This window comes from Coturnix japonica, chromosome 2 (genome assembly GCF_054131305.1).
Source record: "Coturnix japonica strain WE chromosome 2, WE-NBRP24, whole genome shotgun sequence".
Lineage (NCBI taxonomy): Eukaryota > Metazoa > Chordata > Aves > Galliformes > Phasianidae > Coturnix > Coturnix japonica.
Window position 1 is genome coordinate 63,712,464 of NC_140664.1, and position 27,285 is coordinate 63,739,748.

Below are 27,285 nucleotides of genomic sequence, written 5' to 3' on the forward strand. Positions count from 1 at the left end.
TGCAAGAAAACAGGAAAAGCAGTAAGAGCACAGCAACATGAAAACTCACACGGTAGGATTTCAGTGGGAGACAAGGTGATCTTACTGGATATGCGCAGTTGGACACTTGGCAAACATACAACCTCTTGCCTTCATGTGTGTGCTAGAGGCAGATGCTTTAGAATTGGATCCTGGCTGGAAAGGAAAATCACATCAGAATAAGCAAGCCTTTCTTTAGGTGTGTGTGTGGTGTGGAACCAGGAACTTTAGAGCATGTAGCAAGGCTGTTGTAGAGTACAGAGACAACCCTCACCTGCAGGCATCAGACTGCCATGGTACACGGTGTTCCTCGAATGCTCCTTATTTGTTCCAGACATCAGCTAGGAGAGTTGCTGGGCAAAACACAGGTTTCATTCATCTCCCAAGTGCAAAACAAAGGACTATTTCGTGTGTGTTACTCTTTATGTGATTTAATTAGCTCTTATCATTTCTCAGGCACAGCAGGTGTTCAAGGCAAACTTAACATGAAAACACATAGCCCACAAAATATTTTTTATTACCTATGGAAGACAAACTGTATTTACAGGAGCTGAGTAACAAAAAGGCACGTGCCAATAAATTGTGTTTGTTTAGCCTATGGCCTATAGCTTCTGCTGGGACTTCCATAGTTAAAACCACATGACCATTTCTGATATCATTTTTTGTCTTGATATAAGGCTATAGCAGTTCATTTTCTCCATGTTGGAGTGATATTTTCTTCTCCATGCTGCAGTCATCTTTATTATTATTGTTGTTATTTTAGTTTGGAGATTTGGTGCCATTTACATCCAGTTCAGATTACATTCTGTACATTTGGCTTGCATTTGTACAAAAGCAAATTACAAGAATGATTTTGAAGACTTTTGCAGTTAGCAACTCCTTCTTGTATGGCTTTCTGAGTTCTTAGAAAACATAATTTAAACAGCAGAAGTATGCAAGTTTGACCATGCCAAGACATTTTACGTTAACAAGCTTTTAAAATGTTACTCATTATCTTTATCTTGCCACAAATAAATTAAATACTTTGCATGTTGCAGGGGTTTATGGAAAACTGTCAAAATGATGAGTTGTTTGATGAAATTTATAAACATTTATTCAAGTAAGTCTCACTGTAACTTTTAGATACTTTCCTTTTATTTAAGGACTTGGACCATATGTCATTTTTTAACCTCGTTACAATTTTAAGGCCTCCAGCCCTCATTGGCTTTCTGATTACTTTGTTGTAGGGGGCTTTGTCAAGAACACCTCTGAGAAACTCAGGCCAACCTCAAGGCTTATTGCCATTATCTCATGGAGGAGAAGCAGTTATGCGTGAAATACTGTTTGTTCACACCAGTAGATACTATTAACTTTAATCATGATTAAGCACAGAAATGACTGAGTTATTCAGAAGAACGTGCTTAAGCATTTGAAAGGCTGCAGTGGAGACAACAGTACTGTGATTCTGTGAGTTACCAAGCTTCCCAGTGGCTGTGTCTTGATGCACCATGATAATAAAGTACTTCCCCAAATAACAGGTCTCTTAGCAAGAACTGTCAGAGTTGAAGCTTATCATTTCCACAGCTCCACATACAGCAAATGCACGTGCCCTTCCTTCTGATGATGTAACTTACTGGGTCAAGAATTCTTGTCGTTGGTAAAATGAACACAACAAGAATGGGTAAGATCAGTGTGATGTACAAACCACTTTCACTGCATTTTAATTGCCTTGCAAATGCATTGTCATTCACAGAGTAGACATCAGTACACTGCATTCCTGAGAGGTGTTTCCTTCTTTATTTTAAGAAGCCTCATAAATACAAAGAAAGTGTATTTACATAACACAGAGCAATATAAAAGCAACAAAAACAGGGCCATTCCTGTTGCTAACATACACACTTTCCTATGTAGCATGTTAACAGCATACTTTCTTGCATGGGAAGGGACCCTATGCCCAAGATTTAAGACAGCAAATTTTCTTAACAAAAGAAAATACTCATGAACTCTACTGATTCAGCGTGTCCCTTCAGTTCTGCAAGAATTCTCTAGCTCATAAATAATGGGTGTTCCTGCTATTTTGATGCGCCAGTAAAACAGATGATGGTGCAGAAAGATGTGACTGTGATCACTGTCATCTTCTTTACTACTGTTATTTTTAACAAACAGTATCGCTTTGTTTTTCATGTTAGGTGAGTGCTAAGTAGAACGTTTATTGTCACCAGCTCATGGCTGACACTGTTAACAATTTATGGCTGACCACTGGGAAAGCAGAACTGGAGAAGGAGCCAAATGACGTAAAACTAGGTACTTGTGAACAGCTAGCACTCCATCAATGAAGCCAGGCTGACCAATAAACAAAACTAATGAACGTATCCCTTCAACACAAAGTGATACTGTGTGATGCTTATACAAAGGAGGTAAGAATTTTGACGACATGTGATTTTGTTATATGCCAGCAGTTATAACAGAAGCCTCTGTGTGTGTCCAACAGCAGGACACGACTTGCAGTGTGATCCTCTGGCTTTGCTGAGTTACTGCAAGTTAGAATGTTTCTTAGAAAAGTAAATACCCTTTCAAACATGGATGCAAGAAGAAATAATACCCAAAACATTGGAGCTGCTTAATGTGACATTACTACAAGAAAAAACACAGACCACTGATGTGATAGACTTTGGAGAAAGGTTAAGGGAAATGTAAAAAGCTGAGCCAAAACTCATACTGTAGCACTGAATGTGTGAAACTGGAGGTAGGAGGATTGGGATGGCACGGTTCCCTCCTGTGCTGGATTTCACTTTGTGAGAGATTAAAATTAGAGAGTGATTCCCCATAGAGTGTCACCACCACCGATGCCAGGAAGCACCGGAACTGCTCCCAACCATGAGCACTTCCCCCGTTCCATGATGAGAGGTAGGTGGGGAGCTGAGCCCTCAACAAGCTACTCTGCCCAGCACCTGGTAGCCTGTGGACGGGGAAGCATGCTGTGCCATCAGCAGGTGCATTAACCATGAAGGACAGGGCAAACTCTTCACCCCAACGCTGCAGCAAACAGCACAGACCCAGCAAGCTCAACCCATGGAACACTCCAAGTATTTTCATCATGCAGATGCGGTTGCAGAGGTAAGTTTGGGGCCAATTAGTGTGTTGGGAATGCTGCAGCAAATCCCTGTGCACTGCTGCACAACTGCCCTGCCTTAAGTATGATTTCATTATATGCACTTGCAAACTGAATGAGGGACGGCAGGAGTTGAGTGTGAAGCTCACTTGCTGTCCCTTCTCATCTTCATTTGACAGATGCAAACCTTTTACATTTGTAGAGCATTTTTATCAGGCCCTGCTGTTATTTGGATTCCTGATTGCTATTTGATGCTCTGATGATTTGTATGTTTCTCACACCAGGCAGCATTAATACTTAATGAATTTTCGACCATCACAAAGAGAAGGCTCAATGCACACAGTGATATAAGTACTCTCCTGAGGGAGTTGTCACTTAGGAAATTATTGGAGCTGATTTTTACTTATTTATTTATTTTCCTGTGGCTTTTGCTCTACAAGGACTGTAGCTGTGCTGGAACTAGAAAAGGGATGCACAGCCACTGTGTGCAGATAGAGAAGTAAGGAAGAACCAGTTTGCCAAATGGTTCAGTACATCTTTCCAGTGGAAAAAAATCATTCAGATAAGTGAGAATCTCTTCTGGAGCAGTGTGTAATATGTACCTCTACAGGCTCATTTATCTGTGAAATAAAGGGAATTGTGAATCACCTCCCAGAATAAATACATTAAAGTTTCATGCATTATAATTACACACTGCTCCCAATGTTATTTCCATGGAATACAGCGTTTCCTTTTCTTATAGCTGCTTCCTTTAACAGCATCATATTTATCATATATGCTCACTCAGTTCAACCTGTCCTGACTGATATTATGTGATAGGAAAAGAAACTGTCTTTTCTCACAGGGAGGGATCTTGCTAGCGATTTCGACAGGCTTACAAATATCAGATTGCTGTGGTCCCATCACAGGACGGGTTGGTTTCCCACTATAAAGGTGGGTGACAAATGGCTTTGCAAGTAAGGCGTGGGCATCCTGCATCTCGCAATGGTGCTTGCAGGCTTCCAGCAGTCTGCAAGCACCTGGGCTTCATTCTAACAAGGAACTCGCAAATCCGACCGTCTTGCGTCCGACTTGGGAAGTAAATGCCCTTAAAGAAAAAGCAGTTCTGTGCTGCCCGCACCTCATTTGCCGTTGCTGTCAGCTGTTTGGAAACAACAGCTCGCAATTCACCCCCCAGAGAAAGACCGTGCAAACGTGAATGAATCCGAAAGCACCTTTCAGCTTTGGCACCAGAGCCGTTTATTTCTGCGACCGCCCGCTTCCCCCGGTGAAACAGCACCGTGGATGGAAAGAGTTGCAAAGTAAACCCGGAAAAATCGCGTAGCAGAAGGGTCGCACTGTCAGGGCAGCTACGCGTGCAAGAAGCTCAGCTTCGGTGCGTGCCCTTAGCTCATGCCGTGCCCGCGTCTAGAACAGCGACCTGCGGAAGGAACCGCAAAGGGGGATCGAAGACCAGAACCTACCGGGCACGGACGGACTCGGCAGCGCAGGTCTGGGCAGGGCGCCGGTAGGTGGGACGCCCGGGGCAGCCCCGGCTCCGGCTGCCGGAGTTCAGCTGCGCCGAAAGGAGCGGCCCCGGCAGCGCAGAGGGGAAAGAGCGAGGGGAGGAAGGGAGCTCCGCGGACCCGGCCGGGCGGCAACCGGGGAGCAGAGCCCCGCAGCCGATCCCCCGCCTGCTCCGCTCGTCCTTCCTCCTCCTCTTCCCACTCACTGTTCCCAAGCACGAATGGCACTGCCACGAGCTATCGGGCACGAAGGCAACGGGCTCTCCCTGCCTGAGTACCTGCGTTTGCGCGAACAGCGGACCCCTCTGAGGAGCCAAGCTTCCTCCCCTCCCGGCCCTCTTTTACCTTTCCTCCTCCTCTGCTCCTCGCCTCGCTCCCGTTCCCCGCCCCGCCCGCAGCCCCCGACGCCGCTTTGGCCCGGGCGGTGCTGGCGGGGCCGGGAGGGAGTGGCTGGGCACCTCCCGGCGGGGAAGCGGGGTCCGGGCTGGCAACGCGGCCGCGTGTGTGCGCCGGGGGGAGGCGGCGTGGGGCCGGGGGGTGCTGGAGGAGGGACTATGGGAGAGAGGAAGGTATAAGAAGGGATGCGGGCAGGGGAGGGGGGTGATGGAAAGAGGGGGTGCGGGGCCGAGGGGCTGGCTCTGACAGCTGCTTTCCCCGCACCGGCAGTCCCCTCCCCGGGGTGGGACTCCCCGGCGGGCCGACATCTCCCTTCCTCCCCCCGGCCCCCCCCGTAACCCAGGGCCGGGGGTCGGCGCGGGCTCCGGCGTCCCGCAGGCAGCGGCACCCGCGGCGCGCAGCCCGGGACCATGCCGCGGCCCGGCGGGAGCCCGGCGGGGACACCCGGCCTCGTCCCGGCCGCTGCCGTCCTCCTGGGCGCCCTCTGCCTCCCCGGGGCGCCGGCCTCCTCCCTGCTCACAGGTAAGGGCCGGGGCTGCGGGAGCGAGGGCGGGTTCGCGGCAGGTGAATGGAGGAGACAGGTTCCCCCCCCCCCCCCCTCCCCCTTTCAATTTTTCTTACTTTATAAAAGAAATTATTATTATTTTGATTTTCTCCTCAAAGATTATTTTTTATTGCTCTCTGGGGCACTCGGGGAAACGCGAATCAATTTCTAGCACGAGTGGGAAGAGATTCCAACATGACACAATGCTGGCTAATAGGGCCATAAAGGGATTCCTAATTCGATTCCATCTGACAGTCAGCCTGCTTGCGTCCACTTTGTCGCCAATTGGCTGTCAGGCACCAGGAGGATGCTCAGTTTAACGCCTGTGCTGGGCTCCTGGTCCAACACCCAGCGTGCGGTGGACAGCTTAGCACTGATTTCAACAAGCTCTGGATCTGTTATTACAGAAGTGTCCTGCATTGTTTGGAGTACTCATTATTCCCCACACGTCATCCAAGAAAAAAAAAAGCATCCTTCTCAGCTATAAGTGGGACACAAAGCAAGTTGGGTCTGTGCCACCTATAAAGGGACAGTCCCTTCTCCGCTCCCTTTGGCATACTCAGCTGCTCAAAACGGACAAATTGGGGCAAAACTTAAAGTTGAAGGCTAGGAATGGAGCAGGGGTTGAGACTGACAAGTCATCACCCAAAACCAGCTGGGGGAATCAATATACATCAATATTTTTTAATTTTTTTTTTTTTTATCTGTCTTCCAGGATCCATTGCAAAGTGTGAAAATGAAGGGGAAATTCTGCAGATACCATTTATCACAGACAACCCTTGTATAATGTGTGTTTGCCTGGTAAGTTTGGATTTCAGATAATAAGAACATTCAGGCCTGCGCTAAAAGTAACAGAACAAAGAGGGGAATATTTTATGTAATGAAACCTCAGGTACTTTTGTTGCCTTTACGTAACATGGGGTTATCTCAGCACCAAGCTAATGGAAAGAAACCCAATCCTTGATCTGGCAGTGGTTTGACTTTAAAACACTTGGGCACAAAGTTAGACGTGACTTTAACATGTCATTGCAAAACTGCATGCAGTGGGTGAATTTGGAACTGCTTTCAGTGATGTGCACGAAATCCTTTGGGTGTAGCTCAGCAAAGGGGGTGACCAGAAGGGGTAGGAAATGCTGCTGCTTCCATGCAGTTGGCTTCCCCTGGCACAAGGGCGAGAGGTGGAGGTTGCAAGGTGCTGTACACATTGGGATCAGAAGACAGCAAAAGCACAAGGGATGCTTGTATTGCTGCTTTGCTCCAGGTTGGCACTGCCTGCCCTGTTGGGGATGCATCAGTTAATAACGTCTTGCGCCTATGCATGTTTTGGGGAGAAACATTCCCTTTCCTTGTAACTTTACTTCAGAGTTGAGCATTTTGGGAGCAATTCAGCTGGACACGCCAAGGCTTAGGGGTTATTGAAAAACAGTTATTCTAAATAAAACTTTGCACAACATACTTAAGAGAAAGCCATAAACCTTAATGTGCTGTTGCATGCAAAGGGAAGCACAGACCAGCAAGTGCTACGCTTTATGTTTTGGAAGTTACTGAGTAGCGGAATGCACAGAATGTTTTCTACTTTAGGAATGAAATCTCAAGGACCCCCCCCCCCACCTTCTATTACTGCTATAAATCTGATTAGCATTAGTCTGTGCTATTATAACCCTATAAAAGACTTAAAGAATTGTTTCAGGCTGAGTTTTAGAAGGCAATTTTGGCAACTGTAGGAACCTGATCTTAAGCCCATTGAGTTTGATGTATGTCACGCTGACTTCAGTAGATTTGAAGTGAGGCCCAATGATAACTTTTTAGCTAATAGTGATAAAGAATAAGTTATTGATTCTTCTGAACAGAGTGGTGTGGGGAAAGGAGGAGCATGGGATGTGGTGAGTCAAGAAATCAAAGGGAAAACAAAAAAGACATGAAGCTGTGTTTTATCATGGATCACCTTCCCAAATATGTCTGCCACCACTCTTGCTAATGGAAGTTGGTGTTAACCAGCGAGGAAGCAATTTATCTGTGAAGGAGCAGAAGTTCAGTCTTGGACATGAGGGCAATAATGCAGGGTAAAATACTTATATTTATAGATCTCTCTAGACCTTGGCTTTTTAAATCAATGAGCACCCTTTTAGTGTGTGAACATGAAGAAGTGCAAAAAACGCTGGATATAAGAACTCTAAATCTTTGCAGTTACTAGGGTATACTTCAGAGAAATGGCAAATGAGGGCACTTGGTTCCCTTCAGTGGAAGGAGGATACCACATTCCCTTAGTATGGATGCCTAGCAACTTACTACATTAGATATGCTCTGTTTCATTTCTCCCAAAGGGTAAATGTGATCTCTCTTGAGTGGGAAGCCAGGAGGCCTGGTAGAGGAGAATGAAACTAGTAGGGGGATGCTGACTTTGATGCTGTGCAGCATCCCAAGCGGTGACTTACTGGACAGGTGGTTGCTGAAATCTTTATTCAGGCCTTACCACAAAGGAAAAGATCAATTTTAGGAGGTCTGGGTAGATCAGAAACAAAAGATGTGATACAATGATTTGTGACCAAGAGGGAAAAGAGGACCAGGTTTCCTTCCACCCAACTACAAATATCAGTTGTTTAATAGTGATTCAGTGAGGAACTTTCTCTGAAAGACTGATCATCCTCTACAAGGGTAAACCTGATCTATGTCCATATCCTAAGACGAAAGCAACTTAAAGGAGAACTTAATCAGCTGTTCCAAGAAAGAAAGAACTGCTGTCCAGACAGAACAGACTATTTGACAAAAGGCATTGTCTTAAGACCAAGAAGGATGCAGGTAACTTAAATATTGGATTGAATGATGACAGGTTTTCCCTATCAGTGATGCATTTCCGTAGCTGCAAGCTGTCACAGAGAACTGCACAAGTTTTGGAAATCTGAATGGCTCAGAGAAGAATTGGAATATTTAAATAAAGTCTTTCTATGTCTTTCCCATCTCGCATGTCTTTCCCATCTTCCACAGTCTCTCTTAACATGTTGAATAGGTTGGGAAGTAGTCGGATGTAGTGCTCTTCAGAGAGAAAATGTAGCAGATTCGAGAAACTCATAGGTCATTAATAAGTTGCCATAATGCAACAAAGGTTCTAAAGAACAATTACAAATGCAGTTTCTCATACAACAGTGAGAAGCCTTGCTAGAATGTCCTAAACCCAAAAGTCGTCTATTTTCACTGACTGTAGGAGACTGAGTGGGCTGATTTTTGTGATTGGAATATGAACAAAGTAAATAGCATAGACATGGACTTCTGTGGGTGCTGCTTCACTAAAACTTGTAGGTCCCGTTTGAGAGTTATTGGCAACACAAAACCCTGAACACCGAGGATCTTCTGGAGGCAGCCAAGTGCAGCTACCAACTGAGATGAGTTCATTCATAAGCATCTGCTGTAACATGTGGGAAGAGAAGTTGTGGTGATAAGTGAATTCAGAGTGGGGGACACGTGCTGGAGATTTCATAAGCTGCACATAGTAAATCATTCATTTCTAAAGTACAGGTAATGTTTTTCTAATAAAAAGGCTTTGTGTCCACCATGAGATAACACTATAGTGGACTTCTTCACTTGTCATATTGAAATTTAGTGGAATGCATGGAACCATCCTGGTGCTTGCTCCCTCGTATAAGGTCAGACTGGGAGCAGAACAAGGCACTGCAGATAATGTTGGATGTTGCTTTTGTGATGCTTTCAAGTGATAATAAGATTGGAAGTATGCTTTAGTTATGATATGCAATTCAGCACAGAAGTAATGGTGTGAAAGTGTGTGGCTAGTGATACAGAGGATATCAGGACAAGAGGATCCTGTGATCCTTCTGTTGTTAAACTGCTATGAAGTTATAAGCCTTAGAAATATTTTTTGGTAGGAAAGATGAGAACTAATAAAGTCACTGCAAGCTTTACATTCTACTTACGGCTAATAAAGTTCTTTTTACTTTTACCTGTTGGATGTGATTACTCGTTACGGTAAGTTCTGACAAGATCAAAATCTACAGGCCCCAAAGTTATAATCTATAAGTCTTTGCTTTATTATCATAACAACACTCATTAAAACTGCTCATTTTAAACATCTGTAAGGCAGTAGATTCAAAGTGAGCTTTTACAATTGCACTTCAGCACTGTTGTATTGCTGTCCATCTAATCATCTCTAAGCACTTAATAAACATGAATGAATTTGATCTCCAAAGCAATGATCATTAATTACAGCTGACTGCAAGGAGTGAGCTTTTTTTTTTTTTCTTTTTCTTTTTTTCTTTCTTTTTTTTTTTTTTTTTTTCTTTTAGAGGAAAACATCAAAGTCAAAGAGAGATTGTAGTTTACCCCCTAGCAATTTCTTGTAGGACTGTGATGAAAGCTGAGGTCTCCTAACTCTTCATCTAATGGTTTGGCTACAGAACTGTCCACTTTCACTTCACTTGCACTTGATGAGAGTGTATGGGTAAATTCAAGGTAAAAACATATAACATTAATACTATTCATAATGGAATTATATTGATTCAGTTTAAGAAACTGATTATCTATTCAAGGTATTAAATGCTTTAAGATGGGTTTTAGGGTTATATCTAGGCTTCCTAATGCAAAAATTATCCTCTATAATACTCTCACAGATTTGCATAAACACGTTTATTTCAACCCAGAGGAAGGTTTTATACAGTTTTTAAGTTTTGGGGAGACCCAAACATATCACATCTTTGGATGCAGACTTAAATATTTCAGATGTGAATGTATTATTCTGAGAGTTGCAGAAGCTTGAGTGAATTGGTCTTACATAAAAACAGAACTTCATAAATGTGAAAATTTACCACACTTTGGTAAGTTTTGGTCTTTTTGTAGTTCAGATATGTTCTGAGGATTTTGAAATGTCAAGAGGAAAATGCTATTAATGGAGAATTGGGGGAACATTTGATTACATTTCTTTTATACGGGTGTGAGCATATAAAATAGGCATGGAATATTTTAAGTTCAAGTTTGGTACAGTACAGTAAATGACCAAGTGCAAAAGAGTTTTTGTTGGTACAGCTTTTTGGCTGGAAGATATCTAAAACTCAAAATAGAAGTAGTCTCACACCTGATATTATAGCATTTGCCTTCAAGAAATATACTTGTGTGGAAAAGACATAAAAATGCTATAGTCCGACAGAAATGGGTGAAAGGAGAGCCTGTGTATAATTTTAGGATGAATATATAAAAAACCTCCCAGGATCGGCTTAGCCTGAATTAAACTCTGAGTGCTAACAATTGTGAAGGTGAGATGAACTTGGGGGTGACAGTGCTGATGGGTGGTGGTGAGGAGAGCTGTGCCATTTTGGGCTCATATATCATCATCTATGTGAACCCTGAGCATCTTGCCAGAAGCAAGCAGGCATCCAAGAATAACCTGTTCATGGGCCAGTGGTGGATGTACGTAATTTTAAAATGAGTGGATCAAAAATGCCAATTGAAAGAGATAGGTGAGAAGCCAGGAAGTGCAAGGAAATAGATAAGTGCACCTTAGCTAGTGATATCCTGTAGATTACAAGAACATATCTCAGCTTGGCAGGAAATCACTCTTACTTTGTCAGGAAGGATTGTATTTTATTTTCCTAAATACTTTAGAACAAAGTGGGTTGTGTCAAGAAACAGCTGATAAAAGCCAGCGGTGATCTTGACAAGCCACATCTAAATCAGTGCCATTCCCCCTACTTTTTTCTCTCTTCCCTCATGCCTGAGCCTCAAATTTGCCAAGTGCACCTGAGTAGTGGTAATCATATGTCTCAACCTTTTATCGCCTAAATCCAGAACAGAAGGAAATAAATGTGAGCCAGAAAGTGTAACCGAGTGTTGGAAACCTGAGAAAAGTTTGGAGACAGGAGCCCAAGAAACTAGAAATCAGAGTTTTGCTTGGCATAAGTTTTATTCAGCTAGAAACATCATTCTGTAGTTTAAATTTCCGCTTTTAAATCCAAATGTGCAATGTAGAATTTGACCTTTGCTCATAAAAAATTATGTTAAATTTTTCATTGTGAGATCTAGTGTTCTACCTAGCTTGAACCAATTGAGTAGAGAAACCAAGTGCAACAAAGCAAAAATGGAAGAAAGAATCTCTGTCCCGGTTCTCCTTGTTCCCATTAAGATCCAACTCCACGTTGCAGGCTAAAGCAAGAAAGCTGCTAGATTTGCTGAGATTCTTTACCTATAACATAGCTGATTTCTGTGGCACAATATACGATTCAAAAGTGCATAGCTAGCCCAAGAGCAAGTGTTTGACACATGTTCAGTGAAGATGGCAGTGTTTTCATACATCAGGATTCAATTGTTGTTGCGTCAAGGTATAATGCAGCCCAGATGACTTTCAGTGGAGAAGTGCATATTAAAAAAAAAAAATTAAAAAAAATCATCAAACAATTCTTTCATACCTACTTTATTTAATATAATTTCAATAGTTTACATACATCAACTGTAGAATCTACCAAGATTGCATCTTCTTTCAATTTAAATACTTCTTGGTCTCTATTACTGCATAATATAATCAGCTTTCTTTTCACCCACAAAAATAACAAACAAAAAGACAAAAAAAAAAAAAAAAAGCCTAAGATACGGTAGTGTGCTGGTAGTTTTCAACCCCGTATTACTGCAAAAGAGAACATTGTTTTGATCAATGTTTGAAGGGTTCCTGGAACACAAACATGCCCCAACATGATGAAAGCTTTATTAGTTTTTATCCGATTCAAAAAAAGATACAGATGTATAAGACATCTTTTAAATGAGGAGGGAGAAAAAAAAAAAAAGAAAAAAAAAAGTACAGGGCCAAAAACAAACCCAGAAAACAAAAACCAGTTAAAACTCCATGTCTGGTGCAACTTGGAGTCCAATACGTACTTCCTTAGGGAGACCAAGGAACAGCATGAGTAGATGATGATAGTTTTGCAAGTGCAAAGTGAATTGAATGAAGAGCCAAAGCAGGTTTATTATCTGTTACACAGATGATTGCTTTGATAGGGTCTCCAAAAATAATTCAGGTAGATTCTGCTCTTAACTAATGCAATACCTGTGCATAAGGTGAGACTTTGATCTGAGAATGAAATGTAAGTAGCTGATGTCAGAAGATGGTGATTCTGACTTGTTCCTCTATGTTTACAACAGCAGTGTAGAGGCAGTGTTCAAGTCAGCCTAGTCCTGTATACAGATAGGGCCACCCTGGCCAAGTAGCACCATGTGTAACATCTCCAGGTAATTTTCACTTCTGAGGAACAAATACGGATTGAATAGCAGCATGTTGGGTCTGTGCCATCTGTGGCTCTTTGAAGTCCACTTGTTGCACATCACATCCTGGAGCAGTCCCACAGCCTGCAGGCTAGATTCCTCTCAGATCAAAAAGTGCTGTGCTGCCATCAGTCCCACTCTGAGCAGGAGCCCGGCCCGGTGTTCCTGTGCTGGCATTTCTGATTTCAGCAAAGCTCAGTTAGAAGTGGGGCCAGCTGCTGATGGGTGTCCAGCTAAAGAACAGGCTGGAGCTACTGCAAAGAAAAATCTCTCAAAACCCTCCACACTGTGGGTGAGATTTATACATCCGTAAGTAGGTATTTGTGCCCTCAGCTCATTAGGCTTTATCATGACATTCATTTTGGAGACACAGCGTGCAGTCATATGTGACAGCTTGTGATTAAGGCTTTCTGGAAATCTGCAGGCTTGAAGAAGCTATTTCATGGTGTTCTCAGACCACATGGGCTAGTGAGGAAATCACTACTTGTGCATTTCTAACATAGAGTCAGCTGTATTGAGCAAGCAGACATATGCACACTGTGCTGAAATGATTATAGTTCTTGGCAGAACCCTCCTGGAAGAGTGCTGGTGATATGTCACTGCAATAACGATGAAGACCCAATACACCAAGTATGGAAATGAGATTCTCGTTGGCGTAATTAATGGATCAGAGAGCTCAAATACAAAAGAACATATTTAAATTGTATAAATAATATGGAGAAAAGTACGAAGAGCACAAAAATACCATAAACTAAATGGAAAAATGTAATATAAATTGCAAATGTATTTGGAATGTATCTACAATAAGTGCAAGATGGATCAGTCTAAGTTAAGGCACTTTTTTATTGCCAATAAGAAAAACATTATTAAAGAGCTGGTCCAATATCAAAATGGCATTTTAAAAGCATACAGTTACCTGTATATAGTTTTTATTAGCTTTCAAGTTTCTTCCATTGAGTTGTTAACAGTCTTCTTAAGAATTATGGTCCTGTAAGTGAATGGTTCACAGTGTCAGTATTTCTGGTGTTCTGCTTTGTGCTGCTATATAAAAATAGATATTTTTCCCCCACAAAATATCTGGCTTTATATCCTCATCATTTTTTAATAGGAATTTTTGAGGGAAGAAAAATATTAACCAACAACTAAAAAATCAAATGAAAATGCAATCTTTATTATATTGAGCTTATGGTCAAATAAAAGGCCATTATGGAAAAAAAAAACCAAGAAAACGACAACCAAAAACAAAACCAACAATATTGTATAAAACCTTTTACCTGTAAAACTACTATTAAAATGACTATTGTGCTGGTACTTGCTCATGTTGTACCTAGTAACTGCTGTAATTACTTCCTCTGAGACCTCTTGTCCTCTTCCTCACATGCATTAAGCTGCAGCTAAAAAATCTCTAGTCTGACCACTTGTCAGATTAAGCTTTATGCACCATTTTGCATCCATCTGAATCAAGTGCTGAGCTCTCTAAGTGGAACATGAGCCTCACCTCATCTTGCCCTTCTGTCATCCTCAGGAGTTGTACTTTCTGAGTAGTTCTGTACTTTTATTATTTTATTTTATTTTTTGTCTGTTCATCCTCTTTGACTTCTTTTCCAGGGTTTTGTGATAAAATGGCATTTAGGAAATGGATGAAAAAGATCTGGCATTTTCACTCACCAACAGAGGTCTCAGTTTTTGGAGTACCCATTTTAAATAAACCTGTTCTCAAAGCTTCAGTGTTAAAGACTGAACCAGATTAAGTCTGCCTTAGAGAGCTGCATGTACACGCCTTCTCTCTAGTAGCTGAGATGTTATGTGGGGCATGGAAGCAGCAGCTCTGCACTCGTCCTTGCCCAGGAGTATGCATACTGATGTGTCTTAGGGTTCTGTCCAGGAAGAAGAGATTTCTGACAACTAATTCGTTAAAAGTGTTGTGCTTGTTCCTAGCATGTTTATGTCCAATTGTATTCAAAGAATCATGAAATCATTAAGGTTGGAGTTGTATATTACATACATACATACATATATATATATATATATATATATATATATATATATTGCAGTCATCTAGTACATCTATCAACCCATCCCCACCATGCCCACTAAAACATGGCCCTCAGTGCCATATCTACATACATTTGCATGTTATTTTCTGGTTTATCTTATGAGTTCTCAGTGGCTGAAAAATAACAGAAGTCCTGAAATTATCTCCTTCTTTGCTGTCTGAGTGGCTTTACGCAACTGAGGCATCTTCTGCAAAAGAGCTGACAAAGCAGTGTCTAAGGCTTTGTTAAGATTTGATGGTGCCATTTATTAAAGCACCTCCACGTTGTGCTGCTTCTTGGGAATCATTGGAGCAGGAAGGAACTGGGTAGTGTGGCTGAATAAAATTATGTTGACAGGCAGAATGAAGAGCTTTTAGTCTGTAAATCAAGGGGTGGTGGATGAGTGGTTTGTAAAAGCAGTAGGTAAAAAAAAGGCTGCATAATTAAAATTACGCATTACAGTGTTTTCAGAGTGGCAGTGCAAGAAACCTTTCCAACAGAAATGTGCTTTGGGCCTAGTGTATCTGTGATCTAAACATGTTAAGCATTTCTGGAGGAACTTGCTGATGTGGATATAGAAGTAGCAACGTGCACTAATAGTGAACCAGAGCTTGTTTGACAAGAAAACATTGAGGAAATAAAAGAAGCATGCAATTTGTATAACTTCTGGAAAAATATCTGTGTATGTCCAATTTAACTTGGCAAAGTTTCCTAATCCTCAAGCAAAATCTCAAAAATCAATCTGTAGTGGAAATTAAAAAAAAATAATCTGGAATTCTAGGCCATGGTACTGAAAAATTTGAGCGGTTTCATGTACATGTTGTTACAAGAGGGGTGTGTTTTTGGTGCCTAAGTCTGCATATAATCATTTTAGTATAGAATTTATATCTTCGATATTATCAGGTTTCTTGGCGTAATTAAACCAGTCCACATATGGAAACACAAAAAGGTGGGAGCCAAAAAGGGAAAAATAAAGCAAATCATCTACAACGAAAGGGAGGTTCACTGGAAGGTATCCAGCTGGCGAGATGAGTAGGCAGCCCCAGTCTGTTTGCTGGGCATTGCCTCTTCCACACAAGGCAGCACATAAGATACTGTTCCCGTTCAAGAATTGAGGTTAACCCACTGGATACTGCTTAGACTGGTCTGTTGTCTCAAGCAGGCTCTAATTGTCTTATCTCCTCCACTGAGAAGACAACTCAGAACAGGATTTCTTACAGTCATTATGCTGAGCAAAGAGATGATGGGTGGGACTGAGTGCAAGGCTGGACCCTGAACCCCTTTCTGTTTAGGGGCCGAGTACCTCATTCTTTGCCATTCAGGGTTCACTGATGTGACCTGCAGTTATTCACTAATGGATGACTGGAGCATCTCCTCTTGTGTCATACAGCTTAATAATTTGAGACTGTGAAAGACAAACAGCTTGTTCTAAAGTACATCAGGAGCAATTGATGCAGAGATTATGGTCAAGAAATTTCCCAGTCTTCTCTAGGCTAGCGAAGTGTGGACACAATGGAAGAAATGTTGCTTCACTTCTAGCCCAGACTGGGCTATAACTTGGTGGCGAGGGCCTTCTCTTATTGCAGAATAAGGTACAGTTAATAAAATCTTAAATTTCTAAAACCTCGGGAGGATGCTTTTCAGTTTTCCTCAGTTCAGCTTCAGGTTCTCATTTTTACATTACACTTAAATCTCTCACTATAAAGAGCCTTGCTTATAGTGAAAGTGTGAAACCTTTGGGATTTGGGACATCTTTTCCCCTCCCTTGTGATTTTCCTCCTGGCTGCCTGGGTAGCAGTGCTGCTGCCTGAGTTCTTGCTTTTCAAAGGCAACAGTGCCGTCCCACACAATGAAGTCATCTGTGGCTACATTTCTTAGCACTTCAGACTTCCAGCCAGTCATAATCCCTTTCCTGACATTTGAGTCTCATTAATTGGGTTAACAAGATGCTATCTGCACTCCATACTTATGTAAATATAATCTGCTAGCAAAGATCTTAATGGCACCTGATATATCACACTGCTTTTATTACATCTATCAAGAGGTACCACTGCAGGAATCACTTCCAAAACAGGTTGTGTTCTTTGTCCCACGGGGCTCCTTATAAGCCATAAGAAACGCTGGTGGTCAAGGCCAACTGTTCAGATGCCTTTAAAGTGTCCCACCGGTGACTGAAAATCACTTTGTCAAGATGACAAATGACTTGCACATACCCCATTCACCTCATAGCTTCACTCTAATGTCAGCTCCATTTACTTGTCAGAAACTTTTTTTTCTTTTTCTTTTTTTAACTTCAAGCAGTACCAGAAGGAAGGCATGAGAGGGACATACACTAAGAAAAAAATCTGCATCTATTGATCTATTCAATGTATCATTATATTCAAGATTCACCAGCTTTTGACATTTCCAGATCTGTTTGTATATACATGTGCAAAACAGAAAGAAGGGAATTTGCTGCTCAGAAGTGAGAACTGTCCCCGCAGGGCAAAAATTATGCAAAAACTTGTTTTAACCACTGGATTTTTCAAGCAGAAAGTTGTTGTGCAATATTAGTTTCTTATTTTGGACAGCAAACTTCTTTCCAGAGCCATATTTAAAAATAGCTGTTTAATTAACTGGGTCTACCCAGTACACAGGGCACTGTACGTGTGTCTGCTCTGAGGAGCTCAGCTCAAACCTCTCAACTCATGTGGGTGGTTTAATTGATGGCAATGGTATTGTTATACGGCTGAGTAAGCAGGGCTGTGAGTGAGGGCTGCAGCATCTCACCCAAAAGCAGCAAGGGCCAGGCTGCAAAATATGGTCAAAGTCAGCAAAAGGACTGCAAAAGTGACTTTGACAGCTTTGACTTTTTGTTTCCTCTCAGTGACTTCCATATCACTTTTGCCTAGTTCACAAGTCAAACGTGCTTTTTCTCCTAGTAACTGCAGCATTGTCTGAAGCTTAGAGAGCCAAAATCTAAAGCCAATTTGGACACAACAAAGAGGAGCTTATACCACGGTCTTATAGTGTCCATCAGAAATATGAGTGGATCTAAAGCAGAAACTCATAGAAAAGAGATATGTCATATAAAACATCATTGTGGCATATTTTTCTCTAACTCACTTTTCCCGTGGCCTCAGCTTCTCTCACTAGCACCAGCTGGGTGAAGATATTCCCAAATGCCGATAGTGCACAGCAGCTGTAGCAGTAAGGAATGAGCTTCATGATCTGATGGCAGCAGAAAAAGACCCTGAAAGCTCTCGCCCACTGTGGACAAGTCTTGGCCAAAATGCTGTTTATTTCTAAGTAACCTCTTTTTCCAGCCCCCCCCACCCCCCCCCCACCCCCCCCAAATACCAGCACTATGTAGCATAGGCAAGATCATGTGAGAAAACAAATGCTCAGCTTTTGTTTTCTCAGGTCAGTGCTCAGCTTACTTACAAGTTCATTAAAACACCAGTGTCCTGAGGCTTTTTGCCTACATAATTTTGTAATAGAGAACAGACTCCTGTTGCTTTCATTTGGGCTACTATTCTTCTTTCGTTGTTGTTCCTCAAGCATTTTGGGTCTATTTCAAAACTTGCTTCAATTAAATGAAGAGGGTTTTTTTTGGTGCTTTCCAGTTTGAAAGTGAAGGTTTTTGGTGTCCTCTGGATTAAGAAGCTGGGATTGACAGGGATTTTCCTGATTACAAAATTACATTAAAAAATAAATTGTAGATTGAAAATTTGGAAGAAAACAGAAAATCCTTCCCTCCCCTCCCCTCCCCTCCCCTCCCCATCCAAGGTCTCCTGTTGCTGCTTCTGGCATGCATCACGTCTTTGAGGATACTGTATCATGAGAAAACTGTCACTTGGTGATGTATTAGGGTAATATATCATGAGAGCATCGTTTCTTTAGAGGATATGGGCAGTAAAAGACATGATTCTGGCCAGACAGAGCAGCAGGGGACCTTGCTTTTTTTTCTTCCCTTTTCTTTAATCTAGCTCAGTTTTTGTGTTGTACAGAAGTGAATTTCTTCATGGGATATGACTTGTTGCAAAGTTAGGAGGCCCATTGGGCTTTTTAAAGTCTTTAAGAAGTACATTGCCTCAAGGGCTGCTTTGTTCAACATTTTTAGAACAGGCTCAAACCCAAGACCGGTATATTTGCCACTATCTAAATCTCCTGTGTGAAGGCTGAGTAAGCAGACTTCAGACACAGAAGGTAATAAAGATACGACGACAGCTAACTATTGTTTGGACAACATACATTTGTAGATTTAGCCCATCAAGATATGATGAAGTCATTCTTAACAAAGTTAAGTTCTTAACACGAACCTCTTTAAAATAATTTTCAAATGAAGTTTTAATTTACATCCACAGAAAAGAAATGACCATCAGTCAGTATTCAGCTTGCAAGACATACAGTGAACTTATCCAAAAATAGGAATTTGGAGCTGATGGATTCAGATTTTGACGTGGATTTTTTGTTGTTTTGTTTTTTCCTTCCAGTTTTTGTGATTTTTCATTTCTCTTATTGGCAATAGGTCTGCTGGACAATTATATATATGTAGACTATAGAACCAGGATGGAAGTAGTTAATAAAAAAAAGTAGCACGTTGTTGGAGGTTCTTTTGATTAAACTAGGTTAGTGTTCATTTTTGATACAGGGCAAAGCATGACATGGTGGCTTCATCTAAAATTTGTTGAATTCACATGGTTTAACCTTTGTCACATCTTGTTTTTCACTCCTCTCTGGGAGAAGAAATCTGTCTGATTGGCTTCCGTCAGAAGCCAGGCTGGGTTTGGATCACACTTTTCAGGATCTCTCATTTTGCTCAAATAAGTTGGGCAGTGATCATCTGACATGTTTTCTTGGCTGATCTGAGTAACTGGGAATGTCCAGCAAGTGTCAAAGAATGAGCTCAGTGGGACACAACCCCTTCTAGCAGCACAGTACACCAGGAGCTTTAAAATAAACAAGTATTGCCTGTAACTACTCTTTTTCTTAGGTATTTACGTCAGCTTTAGCTGGCTTTCATAATTAATATGAGTTCTTTATGGACAAAATACAAATATATGTATATATATTGTTGAAAACACAGAAAGGGGGGAAATAAGGTGCGAATTTTAAATGCGTACACATTGTGAAGTGCAAAGGTCCTTTATAAGAACCCCAGAGTGTACTCTTCCCCTGAATCCTGACTCGTGGAAAACTATGGGTACTGTTTTGGACAGTAGTGCAAACTGCTTGGAAACTCTGAAGACTGCATCTTCTATTGCTAGAAGAACATCCCACACTGTTGTCTTGTATAGTTAATGAGCTCTAACGCTAGGTGACACTTAAAGGTGGAGGTGGAAACAGACAGGTGGAGAGCAAGGAGGTCTAGATGCTGTTCTGGCTTTCCTTCTGACTTAAAATGCAGTTGTGGTCATTTAATCCAGCTGTGTCAGCTTTATTGACAAGCACACTGGAGCAGGGACCTGCTCTTACAATGTGCTTAGGCAGTGTTTGATCTTACAGGACTCTGATTCCAGCTGCAATCTATGCAGTTTCATTAATGCAAGCAAATGTAAGGGGAAAATACTTAATTTTTCACCATGTGATAGTGTAGCAGGCTGCTGTCAGGGAACATCAGGATTGAAGTGAGCAAAGAGGTCACTTTCCTCATGCTGGTAAAAATCATGAAACACACTGGGAAAAAAATCTGTGAATGAAGGGGTTGTGAATGATGTGTCCTGAATGATTTGCACATACTAATGTGTTTGTCTCAATGGTGAGAAATATCCATTTGCAGTGAAATTTGGTGTCATCTTTCAGCAGGACCTTTGCTTTAATTCCATTTCCTAGGGAGTCAGTGGTTGGTAACACCACGGAGAGCTGCAGCCCTCACCCTGCTCTATGTGTGCAGTGGCCTGGTGCTTTAAACTAAAAGCAGATAAACCAAGGAGGTTACAAGGATGAGCAAGTGAATCAGCAGCTACCGTACACACAGCTATAAAAAGGAGAAGGAGATGTGAGATGTGAAATTCCAGGCAACAGTGCCAAAAGAACGGGGGTAGTATTTTCAGAAAGTGCCTCAGGATTTGTCTAGAACATGAGTTATGCGCGTGCCTGAGCCTGTTCTTGAGTTCAAGCTGGCACAATACTGGGGCTGTCTGCATGTAATGGGTGCAGAGCCCGTGCTCCCCAGCTTTGTTGAAGGACAGAGCCTGTGGCCAGTGTTGGCTCTGTGCCTTGTGTGGGGTAAGCATGGCTTTGTGGGCGCTGTGAGGCTGCCCTTGACATTTGTGGTACCTGGCAGCGCTGGCAGCACAAGGCTGCGGCCTGCTCCAACCCTGCTGCAGCCCACACTGTGCCTCACGGTGCTGAAGTGACTGCAGCATTCAGGCCTCCTTCGTTTTAAATGGCTCTTTCGTTTTAAATGGCTCTTTCTTCACACTGGAAAGCCCCATCCCAAATTCCCGGGGGGGTAGATTTCAACACTGTTTGAAAATTGTTATTGTTTTGGAGGATTATTCTTCTTGCACGAGCTTTGGGATGCTCTGGACTGCTGTGGGAGGGGTACCATCAGTGTTACTGATGAGCATACTAATGGTACTGTAATGAGTAATGGTCAAAAGTGAAGAGTTTCAGGATTAGCCATTAATGGTAGCTCTTACTTCTACCAGATCTGTGCCTCTTGCTTTTACAACAAGCTCTCTATCACTTCCTTTGGTTAAACGAAAATTTAAGCAGCGTTTTTCCTATTCAGTATGAACACACGACATCCTCAGGATATCAGAAACACAGTGCTAGTCTTCTAAACACATTTACAAAAAAGGAATATGGAAGAAAAAAAAAAAGAGAGAGAGAGAGACGAAAACCTTGAATTTCACAGTGGAAATCTAGTCCCCTGATAATCCACATCTGCAAGGTCTTCCGCAGCCGGCTGACAGCCAAGGCCGGGGCTTGCAGTACTGCTGACGGGTGCAGCCCTGAAGAAACGAAATGGACTCACAGTTTTTATCTCTTCCAAGCCACATCCAGGTTGAAAAGAGCCATCCTCCTGGTGGCTGCTGTGAGCCGGCTGGAGCCCAGTGGGGAACCCTGTAAAAGTTGGCTGCAGCTTCCAAGCTGTGGTTTGGCACATATCCTCTCTAACATCTTTGCCAAATATTCAGATTTATTTTTAGGTTTTTTTTTTTTTAATTGTTTTTGTTTTATTTATTTATTTATTTATTTTACTATTCATGTTGGCATATTATTTAAATGTGGTTTATAGTTTAATGCCTTTAGTTTGATATATTTTGTCACTAGACAGGACTATTTTGTGCAGAGGTCTTTGTTGGAAGCTAAAAATACGAGGTGTATGTGGAAGTTGAACAAACTATGTTGAGAGGAGATTGCAATATAGGTAACATGAAGCAGCAGCAACACCAGTATTAGCCCTGGTTAATATGCCTCTCTTGTATGGGAATTTGACATCACCTTTGCAAGCCAGGTTCCAGAAGAGAACTTCGGTTCCCACTGGCAGTGTGTGGGAGAGGGGAGAAATGCGGGCACCTGACAAAACTTTCTGGTCTTCTGCCAGATGCATTAAAACACAACTTCTCCACTGTTGGATTCTGTAAGCACAGGAGAGGGGCCCGGGGTGATGCTGCAGTTCATCCCTACCTTTTCCCTTCTGAGGGAGCCTCAGATTCCAGTGAGAGCCCTTTACTGGGTGCTCGTTGGGAGTTGCATCAGCTGTGGCAGCATTGTTCTGGATCAGCCTGACCTCTTTTAGAAAATACATACTTATCCAACACTAATAAAAACCTTAGCTGAGCTCTTGCGACGTTCTCTTTTGTGTGTGTGTGTGTGTGTGTGCCTGAGCACTAAATTAAAAAAATAGGAAAAAAAAAAAAAAAATCCCAGATGTGAAACTATAAACCATCTGTTTAAAATAACTATTGTGCGGGACTATAATTAAAAGTTATTTATTATGAATCTTGGGATCCTATTATGGATTTTGACTGACTCCCAGGTTTCTGATTTAGCAAATGGTTTATGTATTTATGAGCCATGTGTCTCTTCCGCACTTCTTGGTGCCAGAGTGCATGTCCTTTAAACAAAAGGAAAAAATCCCCTACCCTCCCATAACTGCTGGCTTCTGAATGTTGCCGTCTAAGAAGTTTTTCTCTTAAGAACAGCAAAAATCAAAGTATCTGAGAGCTTTCAACAACTCCGGGGGCGCTGTTGACAACACAGATGGAGGTTCGGTAATACAATGCTCCTGCACGCAGCTACTTAGCAACATTTAAAATGTATGGTTGGGACAAGCAGTGAAATGTTTTGATTACGGGGGGCGGGAGGGGGGATGCATTTGGAAGGAAAAGATTTGTTGCTGAAGTTCATTTGCTCTTGCACCCCGCTTTGCCCTTGTGAAATAGGAGGGAACAAAATTGAAATAAACAGATGGGCAGTATGTATTAAGAACAGTGTTTTGGACGACAGTGTGAAAAATAGCTGCTGGTGACAATTGTTCTTTGTTTTATCCTTGTACTTTTACACCCCGTGGGCCTGGGAGATCTGCAGTGGATAATGCCTGACTGCAATAGACTAAACAATGATTTACCAGACCTGTTTTATCTGCTGCTGCTGTCCTATGCTAGATCAGCACAGTATTAACCCTTTCCTCCACATCTTCTGGCCTATTTTTTTCACGTTTTGCCTGCACAGGGAGTTAGGTACCTTAGGGTGGCATCTGACACAGCCAGTTTCTGACCTCCCTGGGGCTTGCCTGCCACACCAGCTGCAGAGGAGGAAAATCGTCTTTGCAAATCCCATTCTGCTTCAGGGCTTGGCTGCCTTTCTCCTTGTGGCAAAGGACTGGCTCTGCTTACATGGGGCACAACGAGGTGGTCCTGTAGGCAGGAAGCTGCAGCCTCTTCTCCAAAGGACAAAGATGATCTTACTCTGCTCTTTCTCTTACTTTTTCTTTCTTCTTCTTTTTTTTTTTTTTTTCTTTTTTTTTTCTTTTTTTTCCTTTCTTTTTTAACGTGGTATTGGTTGCACCATGAACAATTATAGTGATTCACTTGGAATAGCTGCTTAACATAAAACAGCCCTTGGTCTCTTTGCCAGGTCATGAACTCCAAAATCTTCCATCTATAGCTAGGCTATGACTCACACTCAGTTTTTCTGCCTCTTTCCAGTTACTTGATCACCTGTAGTGAAGGTCATAAGTTTGGGCTTTAACCACTAGTTTTGCTGATAAAAAGGGGAGTGAGATCCAAATTTAGTTACACTCCCTGATTGTCTCAATAGCACTAAATTTGTTATTAATAGATATTTCTTATTTAAGTGACCTAGGCCAAAGTTAGGAACAGTATCTAGTAAGCATCTTCTATGTGTGTTGGGAGCATCCTTAGGAGAACTGCCTGTAAAGGAATGACCGTGTCAGGGTACACCTTAGAGCAGGGCAGGGAAGTCCACGCTTGGTAGAAAGGGGGAGAAGCTGGCTTGGAAGTTGGGCTGCAGGAGGCATTTGCCCCATGAGTATGGCCTCAAACCTGTTGGTTTTCAAGGAGTATTTGGACAATGCTCTCAGACATATGGTTTAAATTTTAGATGGTCCATTGTGGAGCCAGGATTTAGATGATCCTTGTGGGTCCTTCCCAGCTCAGCTCAGGGCATTCTGGGAATGAAGGGTCAAAAAGCTATACAGATCTCTTTTACTCTTCTCCTTTTCATTCTCAGTAGCGATTCCTTCCTAAGGGACTGTGAGTGGCAGCTGCCTGCCAAGACCCATAACAGGGGTTCTTCTAGGTTGGCCTAGTGGGACACAACATGCCATACATCCAGTGAGTCTCTGATGTGTCTAAGTCACTCATGTTCTCCAAAGGAACATACCGCACAATGGATTTTGCTCTTCCCTCAAACTCACTTTCAACATGCAGAAGACTGTCCTGCAGATAAAGGGAATGGTGCCACTACACTTTTTAATTCTTGCACTGAACAAAATTTTGCTAAGGATACTATCTTATCAGAACCCTTCAAAATATAGAGTGTATGTAGTTGATTCAGTAAAGTTGTTTTTGCTGTCTTTTAGCAGGCTGAATTAAAGCAAAGTCAGAGGCCCTATGTTCACCTAAAGAAAAGTAGAATTCCACCTTGTGCACTAAAAAGAAGTTGCTGAGGTGGTCTTACTGATGCAGCTGTTTTGTGCTAACCCAGAACTGGAGCATTCTCATAAATTCATCCTAACTGGACTGTTTAAATTGCATTTATGTTTGCTCTGCAATGCTGGAGGAATGCAAAGACACCAGCATGTACTGGTAACTAGCAGTGACCTGCCTCTTCACAGTAGCTCATGTCACTGCAGCTGCATTTCAGCTGAGCGGCAATTTAGAGCCAGATCCACACTTACTGATTTCACAGTGTCTTGGCTGGAGTTATTCCTCATTTACACTGATAAGATTGAAGAGCCTTTATAGCTCCCATCAGATCAGGCAGTGACTTTGAAGAAAATAAACCTCTTATTTTAGACAAAGGGCTGGAGCGTAATAAAAGCTGTGTGTTATCCTCCACTGGCACCTTGAATGAGGCCACAGGGAGGAAAAGAAAAGGACTGGAAAGCATGGTTTAGTTTTATGATTTACATTTTTCTTGTCCTTTGATTTTTTTGCTCTTTAATTAAGTCATAAGGTTGGGTGAGGTGGGTGCTTGCATTGAGTAATTTCCACCTGTGTCTCTTAATGAACTGAGCTACTAATTACAGGCAAAGGTCACTTCAGAGGGCTAATTTCAGTTAGGAATTTCAATTATCAAAACTTGACTGAAAAAAAAACAACACCCCAAAGTATTTGTTTTCTGCCTTTATTTAAAGGTAGGGTTAACCAGAGTGGTTGACACCACAGGGTAGAGTCAGGCTATAAATGGAACACTTCTGCTTATTGTCACATAACCTATATTGACAAACCTTAATAAGATCAGTGTGCTCTTTGGCCTTCATCATTACTGTCTCTTTGCTGTAGAAAGATGACACTGTAATGTACAGTAATTCCACTTGCTTGTGTTATTTCATTGATTCTAAGTATTTTGGGGAGAAAGAGATAAATTATAGATTTTTTTTTCATAGTATATTATATAGCAGCCTTTTTTGAAGGACTCCTTCATAGTCAGGTAATACTGGTAGGTAAAAAATGATTTTAGTGCTGCTAGAATGTTTAGTTTTCTCTAAATATGCCAGCTCTTCCTTAGATGTCTGTCTTATGTCAGTATGAAAAATGACTCCTAAACTGTGTGGTTCATGGGGCAACACTTCAGGACCTCAAGGATATTTTAACAAGCACATCATGTAGCTAGCTGTCTGTTTAAAGTAGATTTCTTCAACAGGGCACATTTTCTGTACTATTATGTGTTGCAGTTATGAATTATTGTCCTAGCAAACAGTATTTACTCATGCATCTAGACAATCCAGACCATCTTCTACTGCAGTCTTTCAAGAGCAGAGAGTGTTTTTAATTACTTAGTTTATATGCAATATCATTTATTTATTTATTTTCCAGAATAAGGAAGTGACATGCAGAAGAGAGAAGTGTCCCCTGCTTTCCAAGGAATGCGCTCTTGTCATTAAGCAGAGAGGAGCTTGCTGTGAACGTTGCAAAGGTGTGGTGCTCTTCCTGTTTTTTTCTCTTTTAAAAAGTGTTATCTATTCAAATCTATATTGCCAGAGATGGGACAAAGTCTCTCAGCTAGTCACCCAAAGCTTTGAAAGGACAGTAACCGCAATTATAATCCATACATTTAAAAAGCTGGTGAAGATAACAAAAAATCACGTATCCATTCTGCAGTCCTATGCAATGACAGTCCTCTAGGAATACATCTTGATTGTACTTCACTGGTATGTTGTCAGTCTTTTGAGTAGTATCTTCTGTTTTAACTGTTTCTATTGGAAATAGAATCAAAGCCAGTCTGCTTGCTGTAATACATCCATAAGAATTTCTTTAACTTCCCATGTGGTTGGACTTAGCAGGAATAATGCTTGCTATTAATAAAAAACATGGTTATTATGAATACCTATTTCTGTTTTTACCAGTACTAGAAACAAATAAACCAATTTCTATTCATTTTACTAAATATTTCCTGGTTCAAATAATAATGACACTTTTGTTAAAGCCAAAGTGGGTTACAATCTGAACACTAAGTATGTGTGACCAACACTGTATTCTCAAAGCTCTACAGATAATAGACATAAAATAATAAATTGTTTAAAATGCATGGTATCCAGTTATTATACGTGCACATGTGAAAAGTGTGAAAATAGATTAAGCTGAAAAAGTCTTCTTTTTAATTCTTATTCAGTAAATTATATGTGGTAAAACCATGATTGTGCTGAGAGATTGCTGATGCAGCCCATGAGGTAGAGAATGAGGAATTCAGACTGCTTCACTTTTCCTGTCTTTTTCTGTGTTGTTTAATTCCCCAGTGGTGTTATAGTGGCTTTAGAAG

At 41.6% G+C, this 27,285-nt stretch overlaps 1 protein-coding gene and 1 long non-coding RNA gene across 11 annotated transcripts in view; one reads left to right on the top strand and one right to left on the bottom strand.

Annotated features, from left to right (window-relative positions):
- Nucleotides 1–4,324: 4,324 nt before the first annotated feature.
- Nucleotides 4,325–4,968, bottom strand: LOC107309895 (uncharacterized). The gene is made up of 2 exons (XR_014943501.1): nt 4,893–4,968; nt 4,325–4,529 (listed from the first exon to the last, which is right to left on the bottom strand). It is a non-coding gene; the product is annotated as an uncharacterized LOC107309895 (long non-coding RNA).
- The window catches only part of BMPER (BMP binding endothelial regulator), a 141,848-nt gene continuing 119,039 nt past the window's right edge, over nt 4,477–27,285 (top strand). For 8 of the 10 annotated variants that reach the window (XR_014943492.1, XR_014943493.1, XR_014943494.1 and 5 more), the window contains exons 1-3: nt 4,477–4,616; nt 6,270–6,355; nt 26,343–26,442. Coding sequence is in view for 6 of the 10 variants with exons in the window: in XM_085540008.1 (XP_085396134.1) it covers nt 4,502–4,616; nt 6,270–6,355; nt 26,343–26,442 (301 nt within the window). In the remaining 4 variants the exon portion in view is untranslated. Of the gene's footprint in view, nt 4,617–5,208; nt 5,533–6,269; nt 6,356–26,342; nt 26,443–27,285 lie in introns of those variants that run through there. The other 2 variants (XM_015855065.3, XM_015855067.3) reach the window with 2 other exon arrangements.